The sequence below is a fragment of the Cryptotermes secundus genome, unplaced genomic scaffold, assembly GCF_002891405.2.
Source record: "Cryptotermes secundus unplaced genomic scaffold, Csec_1.0 scaffold166, whole genome shotgun sequence".
Classification (NCBI taxonomy): Eukaryota; Metazoa; Arthropoda; class Insecta; order Blattodea; family Kalotermitidae; genus Cryptotermes; species Cryptotermes secundus.
The window spans coordinates 846,460-862,088 of record NW_019720562.1 but is presented as its reverse complement, the minus strand read 5'-3'; the positions used below and the strand labels follow the sequence as shown (position 1 = coordinate 862,088).

The following is a 15,629-nucleotide window of genomic DNA, read 5'->3' as shown; positions in this document are numbered from 1 at the left end:
AGTGGGTATGGCCAGAGTTAAAATGAATTTAGATGCCCAATATCCATAATAGGCATCCAATGACAGCCATACAAGAATTACATGCTTTCATTAGCAATGCTGGTAATACTTAGCTTTGTTCCGTTATCCACCTTCCTTTAACATAAAATATTCATTGTACATATGATGTAAAATTAACCGGTACAGTCCACTGGCAGTAAAATCTGTTATGGTATAAAAATTCTTACCTTAATGTGAATATCAACTGGAACATCCCTAGGTGGATACAGAGCCACATCCAACCTTGATGTCACTTCTGAGTCTTTTGGATGCAGAACATGAGTTTCACCTTCAAAAATTCCTTCTGCAAACACCATCACTGCAGAAATGATGGTCTCATTGTTTGTAGATAATGAGATCTCAACATGTGGCTGTGAGAACATGAAAAATAAATTTACAAAATTATCCAAGTCAGCAATACCTGGGGTTTTCAATTGATTAAACACCCACATACACAGAGACATCAGTGATATAACAGTTTCTGCATGTTCATCTTCTTATAGAAAACGAACCAGAGAATTTTTTTAAAACTGTAAGTGTATTTGGCAATTGCTAATGTCATCAGGCAGAAACACATACCTTGTGGCAGAAGAGTATTTCTAATCACTGTCTCTTAATGATGTTCAAAGGTTAAACATTCTGAAATGCTTAGATTCTTGAAGCACAGAAACAGAGTGTAACCATGATAGAACAAGTATGGCTTATAACAACTTCATTATTGGTAGGCAAAATCATCACCACTGTTAGTTTCTCAATGTTACAAATATAGAAAAAAGAACAGCATAAAGAGGAGGTTTCTCAAACTTCTAACATAACCAATTACTTCTATGTACCTCAACATTTTTATATTACTCTTTGTACTGACTGTACTTGTGGTTTTGCTTCCAAAATCATTTAGAGCAGAAAATCTGCAAACATAACTTTAGCCCATCTTCTGTGCATCTGATTTTTTTAGAAAAAGAAAGCCCCCATGCCAAATCTGTAACCAGCTTACCCCTATAGATTTTGATCAATGAAAAGTGTCCATCATGTGACATATTTGAATTCCTCTTCATTACAGTAGCATGTTTCATTGTGTATTGTTACTTGGTTAATGAACTGGAGTTCAATTTTTCTGCATTTGTGTTTCTTGTTGAAAAGAAACGTGTTCATCCTTAATTATGGCAACAAACTGCAAGTGCTTAGAATTAAACACAAAGCTTAAAGTAATACATTTTTGTGGAATCGGTGGCACATCATAGACTGAAATGTGAAAATAGCAGGGACTGACTTATTTTTACAATCCTCACCATTCTGAAGAACAGCTAAAACAAAATCAGCTATCTGTTATGGAAGACCAGTGGCACAGAAGGAAATGTAAAATTCGGTGAATAAAAATTTTGATCTGTATTCTTCAAGCGAATAGCCAGGAAAGAATGCTTTGTGTTCTGGCTGAAGAGCCAATAATCAAGGCAAAAGCCAATCACTCTATGGAACACTTAAAGACTGAGAACTTTCAGTTTTCCAAAGGGTATCTTTACTATTTCAAAGTAGAAAATGGCATAAGCATGCTCAAAGTGTCACACAAACTTGCCACATTCAGACCTATCTTCAAAGGTAGTTTATGTAGGTAACAACTGACTCAGTTTCTTCTTTATGCATTATATTTCTTATGCCAGCTTAACATCAGTCAACTGATTTATTCTTTCACATTCATGCACATGCAGTGAATTACAGGCAGAATATGGGTGGGACTTGGCATGTAGCAAATTGTCTGTGGAATGTGGATGGGACTTGAAAGCTTGCACCACATGGTACCCAGGTGTTTCCCTTGTAAAGGACCATTTCTAAAAAGAGGTTGGATGCATGTACAGTAACTCCCATTCAATGTTCAATTTCAATAATCCCAATTCAATAACCTATGTGTTACATTTTCTCTATTTAAGATCTTTCTTAGTCTAGTGTTCAAATAAAATGCTTCCAAAGAAACCTTAAACAGGGTTTCACAGTACACAAAGTTACATAAGTATGAGAAAATCTTTAACTTCTTTGTTCACCTAACATAAACGATATCAAGAATTTTAAATTATTATTCTTTATTTTCACATCTCCAAGATAACGCCTCAAAAGAGAATATATACTACTGAACTTGCATTAATTTCTTCTGAACCATACTATTATGATATATGTAGGTGCTAGGTGATGGACTTTAATATTTCATGATTTTTTAATATTATGTTTTAGAATTCTTATATCAAGATTAAACTGTATTATAACAAATCATATCACTAAATATAATTACCAGTCTTCTTACTTAAGATAATATTCTGAGATAATAAACAAATACAAATCATACAAACAATACATACAGGTTTCTGTTCAGTACCCATGTTGATAGCAACTCCAGTTTGTAATCTTGTTTGGGCCTGGAAAATATTCAAGACAAGTGTACACATTACTGCACAAGTGAATTCATACAAGGGACTGAAATCAAGAAAGTCAGCAACTGAAATGTATGAAGAAATAATCTATGCCTGTTTAGTGCAAGAAAACTTACAGGTATGATTCCAACATGCTGATTAGCCACTGCAAGCTGCTGTCCCATGTCTCCAGCACAAATTTCAGAAAACTGACTGTTGCCTTCATAATTGCGCAATTCAAGCAGTAGAGCTTGCTTTTTTGTGAATAAGTCTCGAATAACTTCTGTCTCCACATTCGCAGTACCCCCAGACATATGGGACTGCACATTTACCTGGCGCAGGAGGTTGTAGCCACGCACTGTAAGCAGAGATTTACTATAAAGTGTGCATGTTTTATTTTGGTTTGCCTACATGTAAAGAATTTCTGTTCTAGAGCATTCAGTATTCATCCTCTTTTTCCCTCTTTATTTTTCTTTTCTCCGAAAGAATCCCAGATGACACAAATTATCAGTCTTAGTTCTGCAAATTTTATTATAAAAACTATATTCATTCATTCATTTATTTATAGTTCCAAAAAATCCATAGAGGCATCTGCCTCAGATATAGAACAAGTCAACAATACAATATAACACATAAATATACATACATAACCAGATAGTCATCATTGTCAAAATTTAAATACTCAATACAACAAAACATNTAAGAACAATGATGAATAAATAATTTTCGAGCAAAATTTAAATGGCCGGCTGAATATATTACCGCAGGAGCCGCGGCCGCGGAATTTAAATGACCACGTCAAAGGGTTAATATAGTAATTTAAAATCTATTTTCTTCATATATATGATAAACCTATATCACAGCAGTGATAGCACCTTTTTCCTGAGTATTTTATTCCATATTCCGTTGCATCCTAGCAATAGGCAACAGTGTTTATTTAAATATACATGAACGATCAATCTTTATTCCAGCAGTAGTATTCTTCAACAGTATAAAAAGAACTGGTGATAAGAAACTTCTTTAACGCCACTTTAAATCCAGGAATGTCATAAGATAATTGTTTAAGCTCTGGAGGGAGGTGGTTATAAAGTTACATACCAGAATACCATCCACCTCTCTGAAATATCGTTAAGTTTACCACCGGAAGATGCAAGTCATGATTAAATCTGGTATTACGTGTGTGGACATCAGAGTTTGTTATATAGCAATCTCTATTCTTGACAACCAGCATAAGTAGAGAAAATATATATTGCGACTGAAGTGGCAGTATATGTAACTCCTTAAATAAATTATGGCACGAATCCCCATTACGAGAATTGGTAATAATTCTTATTATTCTTTTCTGTATTTGAAATATGATTTTTGCATGAGCCGAACTCCCCCAAAATATTATGCCGTAAGATATTATTGAATGAACTAGGGAGAAATAAACAGTTATATATCAGTTAATAAGACTGAATTCATATTATATTTTCTCACGTACATCAACAAAGCTTGGTTCATTTAATGATCATTTTCAGTTGCATAGGTTATGTGATAAAATGTTGTCAGAATGGAACATTAAAATCAATTAAAGTCAATACAGATTGATCATCTTGCTGCCCCCTTTTCAGTTTCTCTGCTTCCCTTCCTTTTACTCCTCCTTTTTTTTTTGTCCCTTGCTTCATCACAGTATCTTCATTTAAATATTTTTCTTTCACCCCATTCCCCCCCTTTTCCTCCTAACAATATTTCTTCCACCGCCTTCCTTCTTCTCTTTTTCTTCCCCACTTAACAGAAATGTTGACCCTTGAATTTCATATCATCATCAGTTTCATCTCTTGTCATTATCTATTCTGCGCTAATTATGTGTGTATTTATTAGGCATCAGTAAGAATGACATTTTCCATTTTGAGATGAGAAAAGCAGGAAAGTTGGTACTGAAACACACTAATCCAGAGAGAGGACCAAGAGAAGTAAACTTAACTTAGAGATGAGAGAAGCAGATAAGACAGTACTGAAACACACCAATCCAGAGGGAGGACCATGATGAGCAAACTTATGACTCTGCCCATTAGCACCCCATTGATTTCTTCTCAGATGCAATCATGGGTCATGGGCTGGTATATAGATGGGATGCTTTTGATCTTAAGATGCCTCAGATCCTAATGATGGGGACAGACACAGTCCCTGAAATTTCAGTAATTTTTAACCAACTAACATGGCTGATAGCCTGAGATTTTAATAACTTCTGTTGCCATAAAAGTTTCACTGTTAAATCATACAGAATAAGCTGCCCTAAAACTACCTCAATGATCGTGAGAGTGAACAAATTCAAATCTGAACAGAGATCTCTAACTTCTACTTCATCTTGGCATGTTTAGCAAAACAATGTTGTGCTTAATCATATGAGAAGCCATCTCTTCCATGATATCTTATTAATGTTCAAGTATTTACCTTCTCCTTCTACAGAGCAGCAGATGAGGTCACTTTTGCCTGACAATCTGTAATCCCCCTCTACAATGCCAGCTATTGAATGGTTCAGGTTGTCCTTAAAGATGACCTCTCCAGTACGACTATTACGGGCATCAATCTTGCCATTTGACCAGCCAGTAATGAGTTCTTCCACACCATCACCATTCAGGTCATAACCATAAATAGCCACTGCACGGTTCTTTGACTGTGTGAACAATTCCAATCATTTACACACCAACATACACACAATCATATAATCATTCAACATTCAATGCGACCCATGAACAAATAATCAGTGCACATCGCTGTCCAAAAAGTATCTGACTTTATTTTCTGCCACTGTAAGTAATGGCCAAAGGGGTGGGGAAACTGAGTGTAGTGGTAGAAGGGACTTTCATGTGCATGTGTGATTTTTTGCTGACTCGCAACACCACCGGATGCATCTGTGGCTGCCAGATAGCGAAGTGGTGTAACATGTGTTCCATCACATTCTCGTTTCACTCAAGATGACAGAACGCTTGGAGCAGCGATACTGTATCAAGTTTTGTCAGAAACTTCGGGATACCCAAATGGAAACAATCCACAAAATTCAGCAGGCTTTCAGCGATGATGCAATGGAGGTCACTGAAATTAAAGAGTGGTTCAACCGCTTTAAAGTTGGCCATATGTTGGCGGACAGTGACCAGAGTACCGGGAGACCGTCAACAAGCCAAAATGCTGATCTCATTGAAAAAGTGCAGACATTGATCATGGAGGACCATTGTTTGACCATCCAGGAAGTTGCTGATGAGGTTGGGATCAGCAGAGATTCTGTAAACACAATTTTAACTGAGGATTTGGGCATGTGAAGAGTAATGGAAAAATTTGTGCCCAAGCTGCTTTCAGCGGAGCAGCAACAACTCCACCTTGAGGTCGCGCGGGACATGCTGGAGTGTGCCAACAGGGGTCCTGAGTTCCTGAAGACTGTGATCACTGGTGATGAGTTGTGGGAGTATGGATATGGCCTGGAAACCAAGGTCCAGGGGTCACAATGGAAGCATCCAAAATAAGGCAAGATAGGGACCAGTGGAGGGCTCTTTTGAACATGGTAAAGAATCTTTAAATTCCATAAAATGCTGTAAAGTTCTTGAATTGCTGTACAACTGGCAGCCTCTTAAGAAGGGCTCATCTCCATGAAGTTAGTTATTTAGCACCGTAATTCAGTAATATGTGCATAAATCTTACCAAGTCAGTCAGCTCCATAAATCTCCAAGCATATTTAGTACTTTACTTGTGTAATTTTTTCATCTGTCAAAAATAAAACTGGTGTCAACCAGTGTCACTAAGTCACCATTCTTGTCCCTTTAGAAACTATCTTTAGCTGGTATCCCTGTTTCAGTTCATTTATTCCTCTGTAACAGATCCCCAATATTCTTGTTTCGATCTCATCTACTATGCAGACACGTTTTATAAGTAGTATATAGTTTATGTTATATGATACATACTTTAACTCTCCACAGTCTCTGTAATTTCTCATAAACCCCAACAGTTCCATTAGCAAGTCCATAACCAAACTTGTTGCTTTGGAATGCTGCAAGAGCTGTAACTGCTTCTGTTTCTGTTTGTTCATTGATAATATTGTCCTCTTTAAATACTCGGATGTCGAAGTCTTCAGAACCAACAATCAACTACAACAAAACAATGGAACAATGTATTTAAAGAAATTACACATTCTTGTTCCCCCATACGCATTCATGGCGTAGCGCTTAATTGGTTAAGCACAAGGACAACTTTACCCTTACTTTACCCATTCTTGTAAATACATACAATTAATAATAATTAAGTAAATACATGTTCACAACATATATTAAATTAAGAAAATAAAGACAGAGAAAATCTGAGAAAACGTTTATAGCTAGAACTTTATTTGAAGACACCAGTAATCTTATAATTACTGTCTCCCTGTCCATTATTCAACTGTAATGAATGACACTTGTTCACATAACGGAGACCATAACATGTATTCATCAAATATATTTTAGTATTTAATGAATTAAATTCCAAATCAACAAAGTCTTATATATTCCATACGTAAAAATTATATAATTCATGAGTATCTTTCATGCTTCTTCACCTTAGCAATTATAAATAAAACAGAAATGAACTGAGAGACACCTGGCCACCCTAACTATTCACACCCTGTCTCTCTTCATATCTTCCCTACTCATGCATCTGACATTCATATCCTAACCCTCATGACACTTCTGCAATTCCTTCCATCTTCCCACGTCCACCTCCTCTTGTGTTTGGCTATCTCTAGAGACCTCTCATTTCCTTCATGTCAGATTTGCACCACAACAAAAGAATGAACAGTGTCAGTGAATACACTACAGCATATGATTTATAATATACTACAATAAAAAGTAAAGAAATAATTTCTGTACCTCATTTTCTCCATCATGATCAAAATCCAGAAGAGCCAGTGAGCAGACATTGTCCCCTGTCACAGTCCAGAATGGATCATTTCCTTCATAATCAAATCCTTGCAAAGAACAATTACCTCCAACAATGGCAAGAGGGTTTGGGAAACTGCCGAGCTTCCCAATAATAACCACACTTGAACCATCTGATACCTATATCATAACAACATAATTTGAACTGAGTATCATCTTTTGACAGATGTGAGTAATGTGGCTGTAACACCTAGAGAAAGATCATAACAGTATAGCTTTGTCACATGTGCCTTATGTAAAGAATGTTTTCTTTTACAGAATAAAACAGAAAACCTACTGGATAATATCAAAGAATAATCAAATGGAAGAAAATCAGCCTTACACCATGCAACAAGGGGGTCAATGAAAACAAAAGACTGAATGACACAGTATCACATAATGAGAGTCTCTAATACAAGGTGTGATAACTGAATAAAAATCTCAGTATCATGTGGTACTGAGAAAAATACAAATGATTCAAATACATCTTAAATATTTGTGACATAAAATGAAAATGTAATGGTTTGCTTCATTCTTTTACTAGTCACCAATGACAGGCATTTAAGCATGCCACAAATGCCTGCAGTGTCCTGAATTGCACAACCATTTTGATTTTCTGTGTATCCACCTGCATGTCTATCTGAAGACACTCTGCTTGTCATGTACGCATTCTGACTGAGCAACCAGAACTACAACAATGCAAAAAAGGTAAAGCTATTCCTGTAACAGGCTATGGACACCCACAGGGTTGTAAGACATTGAGGCTCCCACATTTTCCAGACAATCTGCTCACAGATGGCAGTGAGGCTGTCAGCCTTACACATCGGCTGCCCCTTACACCCAGGAAGATTCCTGCTCATTTCTGTTACAAACTGAGTTGACCCCAGGCCCATAGTGTGACTGAAAAATCCAATGACCTCATCAGGTATCAAACCCATGACCTTCTGTCTTGTGGAATAGTGCCTCAGCCAACATTTCTATATTTTGGCATGTAAACCCACTGCTAGGCAGCAACTGCAAGAGAGAAGACTGTACAGCAGCCAATGCTACACCCCAACCCACAAACAACAACAGAGGAATGGTGTCTTCTGTGTGGTCTGATAAGAAATAACTAAACAGCAACAGAGGAATGGTATTTCCTGTGCAATCCATGCCAAGACGATATAAGCAGGACAATTAGTGACAGTTAGTGGAGTGGAGTGAGTTAGTTAGAAGACTGCTGAGGTTCAGTCCTTGTGTGCATTTATTGTTAGAACCTGGTAGCTGAGGCACGGGGACAATTCGGGGACCCAGAGGAAGGGCAATGTCCATTGTTGGAAGGTATTACCAGAAATCGGGTGAAGACATAACAGGCTCAGAAGACTTACGTGTGCTGTAACGAATTGCAGAATGTGAATCAGCAATAGCACTAAAGTCACTTGTAGTTATGAGTTGTGTGTGTAAGTGTTCAATAAGAATTATGAGACGCTATTGGAAAGTTCCCAGACTGGATCAAAAAAGAAATTCTGGCTTAACTTACTCAATTCTGGCTGCCACCTCCTTCAGAATGTATACAGCGATCCCAATTTTTTTCCACACTTCAAAAGCACTGTGGAATTAATTTTCCTTAATGCTGTCCAGTACTACCTGTGATTCCCTTTGGATGTCAGATACTGTTTCAAAATGTCATCCCTTCTGTTTCATTTTCAATTTGGGAAACAAAGCAAAATCAAAGGGGGCTAAGTCCAATGAGTAGGGAAGATTGGGAATTATAACCATGTTGCTGTTAGTCACAAACTCTGTTGTTTTTAGAGATGTGTGGCCAGGCGTGTTGTCATGATGAAGGAGCCAGTTGTGGTTGAGCCGAAGAGCTAGTCTTTTTCGTAGCACATTATCTCTCAAGCATCTCAAAACATTGACCATAGTGTTAGGAAGAACAAATTCACGGTGAACAATCCCATTCACTTAAAAAAAAAAATGATGAGCATTGTTTTTGTTGAACTCTGGACCTGCTGCGCCTTTTTTGCTTTTAGTGTTTGTGGGCTCTTCAACTAAAATGATTGTTGCTTTGTTTTTGGATCATAACCATAAATTCAACTTTTGTAACACATTATAATCCTACAGATAAAAGTTGGGTCCTCATTAGCCTTCTCTCATAGCTCAAGACACACGTTTACACGCCGCTGTTTTTTATCACTTTTCAAAAGTCAGAGAACAAACTTCCCGGCAATGTGGCGCATGTTCAAATTTTCTGTTGAGATCTCCTGGCAAACTCCATAACTGATCCCAACAGTGTCTGTGAGCTCATGGATTGTTTTGTGACAGTCTTCATGGAAGAGTTCTCAAATTTTTTCAATATTTTCTGTCATTTTACTGGTGCTTGGTTGCCCTGAATGTTCGTCTTCAACTGACACTCAACTGGCCCTGAAACGTGAATGTCATTCAAAATCCGCTGTCCAGCTTAAAGAATGTTCTCCCAAATGCCTAATGAAGCATTTCAAGGGTTCCGGGAGCAGATTTACCAAGCTTCACAAAACTTTACACAGACGCTTTGCTCAATTTTGCCATCCATCACAGACCAAACAAAATATGAAGTCAAATAAGCACTCGTAAAAATAATGTGTTCACAGCATGGTGTCACATGGGCGACTGATGCAACAGGCTTGCAGAAGTGTGACCTTGGCCTCTCCTATCATCTTCTTTCACTGAGGGAGTTACAACAATAACAGTCCAGGAACTTTCTGACAGAACCTCATACCAATCCGAACCCCGTCTATAGTTACATTCAAATATGTGAAAATATAAAAGTAACTAACTATGTGCTTTCAAAGCATGTGAATTGCCTGTATTAGATTTAGACAAACTTGATTCAAAACAGATGCATGTCATATGTAATTTCCTAGAATTGTATCAGACTGTTACTGGCAATTATCATCAAGAGTAATAATCTTATATTCCTATCAACCTCCAAACTACTGCCCTCCATGTTACTCCTCCTAAATTCCAAACATACAGCCTAAAAATATAACCCACTGAAGGAGTTAGACATCTGAAGCAGGTATTGACATCTCAGAGAAATGTGACACCAGCAGTCCTCCACTAAATCATACATCCTGCAGCATGCACACCATTGTAAGTCATTCACATTATGCGACTGAGAAACAGCTGTGCACAAAGGAAAAAAAATACCCTGTGAATAAGACACACTAATTAAAATTTACAGGTTTGATGTCCAAGGTGATACGCTCCTTCCAATCCACACCACTAGCCTCAACTGAACACACAATAGGTAAAAGCAGTCACCAGCAGAGCAGATTCTCAAGCAGACATAAAATTCATTGGAACCTCAATGACAAAAATGTGTTCACTTAAGCAATAAATGTAATGCAACCTGCCTCTTTATAGAAAATATCAGTGTTATTTTCAACATCATATGCAAGCAAGTTGGTAGGGGTTCCAACTACAAGTGTGTCCCGTTCTTCTGTTACATCCAGATTACCAGCACATATAGACAACACTGATTGGTTGATGTTCAACAGAGCGAGTTCTTTATTTGCATCACTTGGTACCACTCGTCCTGAGGCAAGCCCCACACGTCTGTGTGGACTGTGCACCAGCACCTGCACAGTCAGAAGAAAACTAAATGTAAAAAAGTGACATGCCATTATAATCTAATGCAACTAACCAGGCAATGCAACATGCAGCACCACCTTGACAGAAATGAAGTAAGTTAAATATTATTCCTGTCTATCATTGTCACTATTAACAGGTGACAAGCAAGCTGATGTTTATGTGTAAATTCTTTCAGTTCGACCATAAATTTCATTACAGGTTACACCATGAAAAGACAGAAAATGAAAATCAATCAGAGTTTCTAAACACAAGGCCAGAGGAACGGACACAGGGCAAGGATAGGTGCCATAAGAAATTGGCTGTTGCCCACAGGGAGACTGGCCGTCACCCGAAGACGGACGCCCAGCCATGCAAAAGTGGCACAGCAGGAGGAAAACTTTGATGGGAGAAACCACCTCAGGGCCATGGCTGAGCGAGCAACCTGGAGAGTAGGGCTGCTCTGGAAGAAGTTACGGACACACCATGAAGGAGAAAGAGAAACAAAGGATCTGGGCAGCAAGTGGCCACAACATGTGAGAAAGAAGAGGGCAAGCATGACTGACATAGAAGGGTGGAGCTTGGGACAGCTATCACCTTTGAGGAAGAAGAGGACAACCACAAACGGCATCTGGAAGTGGAGCCCAGGAGAGCGAACACTTCTGGGAAGTGGAGGAACAATCAAGAAAATCTTATATGAGATCTCTGGTTTGAAAATCACGAAACAAATACCCAAGGCTTCCAGCAGGACACGGAGAACCATGGAATGGACCTTGTGGAGGAGTCGGCCTCTTCCAAAATGGAAAAAGAGACTGCATACAGAGTAGGAGCAGCAGCCTCCCTAGCCAGAGTGAGATAGAAAGATAGAGAGAACAGAAAAACCTCTGGACGATGATGAGAACCTGAAGTGACTGAAAGTTTACCATGGAGCTGCTCTGGAGGAGCACCCTTGAGGGATTGGGCGGATGTAGCGCTCGGAAGATGTACAGAACATCAGGCAAGACGTTGCAAGCAGAAACCCTCGGAAATGAAAGAAAGGGAAATACCGTTAGGCTGTTCAGGATGAACAACCTTAAGGAAGGAGCAATGTGACGTGCTGCCTGAAAGCCGGACTACAAGACATCCATCACTACACAATGGACAATGAGAAATCATGCTACTTAGGAAACCCCTTGAAGAACACGAGAACCTAACACTGGATTTTCACCATTACAAAGAAGCTAGCAATACCTAAGCAACGAACTGTTTGAGGCACTAAAAATGTATTCCCACGGCAACAGAAGATTCGACAATGTGTTCCCTATTCAGTCCGGGTGCAGGATATAACAATCTAACTGCGGCAAGAGACCAGTTAGTTCATATCTGACAAAGAGACCAGTAGAGTTCATATCCAACTAGAGCAGAAGCACGTTCGTATCTGACAAGAGACCAGTCAGTTTAGCTTCGACAAGAGTTAAGGACAGTGGAGCTCCGAGCAGAGCAGAAGCCACTTCACCAAGATCAGCAGTGTGAGAGTGTATAACATTGAAGAGGAAATGTCCGAAGACATTATAAGTAAGAATAATTGCATTTGTGAGTGTAGAAATTCAGTGTCCAATAAACATATTCATCCAAATCCAAGACCCACATAATTTCTTGTCGTGTTGCCTAGGAAACAGGTGATAATATTAACGCCTTGAATAGCTGATCACAAACTACAAATACTTAAAGTCACAAAAGAACTAAACATAGTCTTGTACCTTATCTGCTGCTGTAGCTGCAGTGAAACAGGAATGAGTGCCATCATACTTGCCAATGGTGACTCGTCCAGGCAATAACTTGTGATTCAGACTGAATGTAAAAATAGGAACAGCCATCATGTGCCCCTGAATATGTAAAGTTAATTCAGTAATGTCACAGTTATTTTAGTGAACTTAGTACAATATCAATAAAATATTAGCATTTAACTTTTATTTTACGTCTGACCAAAGCAAATACCAAACTCTACTTGGCCAACTAAATCAACCCACATTCCATGTCAATGACTGCAATGCTTGAATGGTTTAATTAACATATATCAGGCACTAAAATCTCTGCGGGGCATCATTGGAAAGTTGCTATGAGGTTTACAAAACACCCGCTAGATAAATCACCAGAAGGCAACACTTGTTGGACTGTGCCACAGTTCAGGCAGTTCATCACCAGTTTCCTACTATGCCAGCCCTGGTTCAATACCAGATTGTCAAGTGGGATTTGTGGTGGATAAAGTGACACTGGGGCAGTTTTTTCCTAAGTACTTCAGTTGTCCCTGTCAACTATCATTTCACCAACTGCTCCATATTAATTAATTCATTATCACTAACATTATATACCCTCAAAGTTGACAGTGTCATTAAATAACAAGTTTTGCTGTTCTTAATTAATTAATTAATCACTACACTTAAAAGACATATCAAGGTACAGGTCCAAGTATTCTTAACTTCAGAACTAGATGGAGGTTAGTGGTCAGCTTCATATCCCAGCCACTTTACCCTCCGGGATGGAGTCCCCAGCATCCACTGGATAGGAGGCTGAGTGGGCCCCAGTGCCAGTCTGGACACTGTTGGGGGGGGAGGGGGGCAGGGAAATCTGTTACAAACATTAACTGTTTAATTGTGGAAATGGGAAAGTGATGAATTTCTAAGAGCTATGAACCAAACTCCTTTAATATTATTTATGTGGCTACTGATTTGATTTTCCATAAAAAAATTCCTTGGCCCTTACATATAAATTTCAAACTATCATAGAAATTCTGGGATATCCACCACCTAGCTTATATGAATGTGGCCATTCTCATCTCGCATTGTGAAACATTATAAAGCTAACTGTTGCAAGGTGCTCATTCTAATGCATTCAGATTACTTTACTGAAAAAGAAAAGATTACATTTCAATGCCATCTTCAAAGTGACAGGTCCAGAACCTAGTCAGTGTTAAAAAAATGATATATGTATGTATATGTATATATATCTATCTATATATATATATATATATATATACGATGGGGCACCCAAAAGAAACCGAACTAANNNNTCTTCTGGAGGAGTCAGACTCCAGATATGGGGAGTAGCTGAGAGTATACTGAATTTGCAGTTGTGGCCTGTCGACATGGGGTGATTCTCCAGATTGGGGGTTGGGTGTCAGGCTAATAACTCCTTACCACAAAAGAGAAAACATTTTACAAAATGTTACAAGGGCCTCACTTTGATGGATTCTTTGGAACAACTTACAAAGGCAAATGGGCATTAGATCTATAACGTGGACTGTGAGGAATCTACAGGGTAGGTTCACTGTCAGTTGCAAGAGAAATAGCAAAGTACAACTTACATTTAATGGGAGTAAAGATAGTCAGATTGTACCTGTATGTGATTATACATTTATACACAGAAATGGGAATGAGAATCATGAATTAGGGACAGAACATTTCTTATACAAGGGAATCATATCAGCACTTGAGAGTCTGTAGTATGTTAGTGATAGGATGTCATATATAACACTACAAGGTCGCTGGTGATGGTATTGTTTTGAACGTTCATGCCCCAACAGAGATGCTGTCTAAGAATGTAAAGACTGAAAAATATAACACCATAATTTTGTCTGTAGTTTTGCATGGGTGTGAAACTTGGTCTCTGACACTATGGGAAGAATGTAGAGTGTGTTAGAGAAAGCGGTGCTGACTTTGTTTATGGTAAAAAATAACGTGTGGGTGAAACCTCTGTTATCAAATACAATTGTAACGTCATACATACGTGTATACACAAGTATAACCTCTCAGGCTCATGACCTCAGTTTCTTCATTCTAATGTTCGAAATAGCCGTCCGTCACTGTAACATATTAAGAATTACTACACAAACAGTTTGTACCCTGAGTTTTATACAATTTGTTGTGTTACACAGCACCATGACCACTTTACATGTCATACCTGAAATGTTACTGAAGAAGGTTAATCACGCGTACACAGCCAGTATCACTAAGAGCACTAATAACGCTAATAACTGTGCATAATTCAACTCCACCGCAATGATTTGAAAACAAATATGCGTACATGGTCACCAACACAATCAGCTTCCCCAAACCGTCCCTAAAAATGTACTCACGCACTCAAGTTTTCCCCAAGCTTGAAATGTGTTCCTTTTGCTGGATTTGATTACTACAGTTTTGGAACTGTAAATGATGGAAGTTCTTAAATAATTATTTACGTACCTCAGAATCCTCACCCCGTTCATTCTTCAAGCAGAAACATAGGAATTCTGCTAAAATTAATTTCAGGGACCTTTTGAGAAGCTTGCAGGCCCTGTGTACTATGGTTTGTATGATAGGTTTGTTGATAACCTCTTTTACTGACAATCAGAACATAACTATTTGTTGTATCACATATACATATACATTTGCGTTTCAGAACATAACTATTTGTTGTATGTAGCACGAATTATCAGCACCACGAAAGCATGAGTTAACTCTGTAGTAAATGGTAGTAAATACATAACAGTTGAAATAATATGGGCAGGGTGCGTTCAGTTGTGTCCTGTCATAATCGACTATCTTTTGACTACGACGTTCTTGTGAAATAAGTTAAAATTCTGTCTTTTTCTGATATACATCAAGTTCCAGAAACTGATATTTTATTTGGTCCCAGCGCTACCAGATTTTTTGAGTCTCAG

The 15,629-nt window shown here is 38.3% G+C and overlaps 1 protein-coding gene across 10 annotated transcripts in view; it reads right to left on the bottom strand.

Moving 5' to 3' along the window:
* LOC111868280 (Bardet-Biedl syndrome 2 protein homolog) overlaps window positions 1-15,334 on the bottom strand; it is a 52,105-nt gene extending 36,771 nt beyond the window's left edge. For 7 of the 10 annotated variants that reach the window (XM_033753051.1, XM_033753046.1, XM_033753048.1 and 4 more), the window contains exons 1-10: window positions 14,891-15,041; window positions 14,717-14,812; window positions 12,691-12,816; window positions 10,738-10,962; window positions 7,316-7,504; window positions 6,377-6,559; window positions 4,875-5,097; window positions 2,576-2,796; window positions 2,388-2,444; window positions 228-410 (exon numbers count right to left, since the gene is read on the bottom strand). In XM_033753051.1, the coding sequence (XP_033608942.1) occupies window positions 228-410; window positions 2,388-2,444; window positions 2,576-2,796; window positions 4,875-5,097; window positions 6,377-6,559; window positions 7,316-7,504; window positions 10,738-10,962; window positions 12,691-12,810 (1,401 nt within the window). In that variant the 5' untranslated portion in view covers window positions 12,811-12,816; window positions 14,717-14,812; window positions 14,891-15,041. Of the gene's footprint in view, window positions 1-227; window positions 411-2,387; window positions 2,445-2,575; window positions 2,797-4,874; window positions 5,098-6,376; window positions 6,560-7,315; window positions 7,505-10,737; window positions 10,963-12,690; window positions 12,817-14,716; window positions 14,813-14,890; window positions 15,042-15,171 lie in introns of those variants that run through there. The other 3 variants (XM_033753061.1, XM_033753059.1, XM_023858795.2) reach the window with 3 other exon arrangements.
* Between the last annotated feature and the right edge of the window lie 295 nt (window positions 15,335-15,629).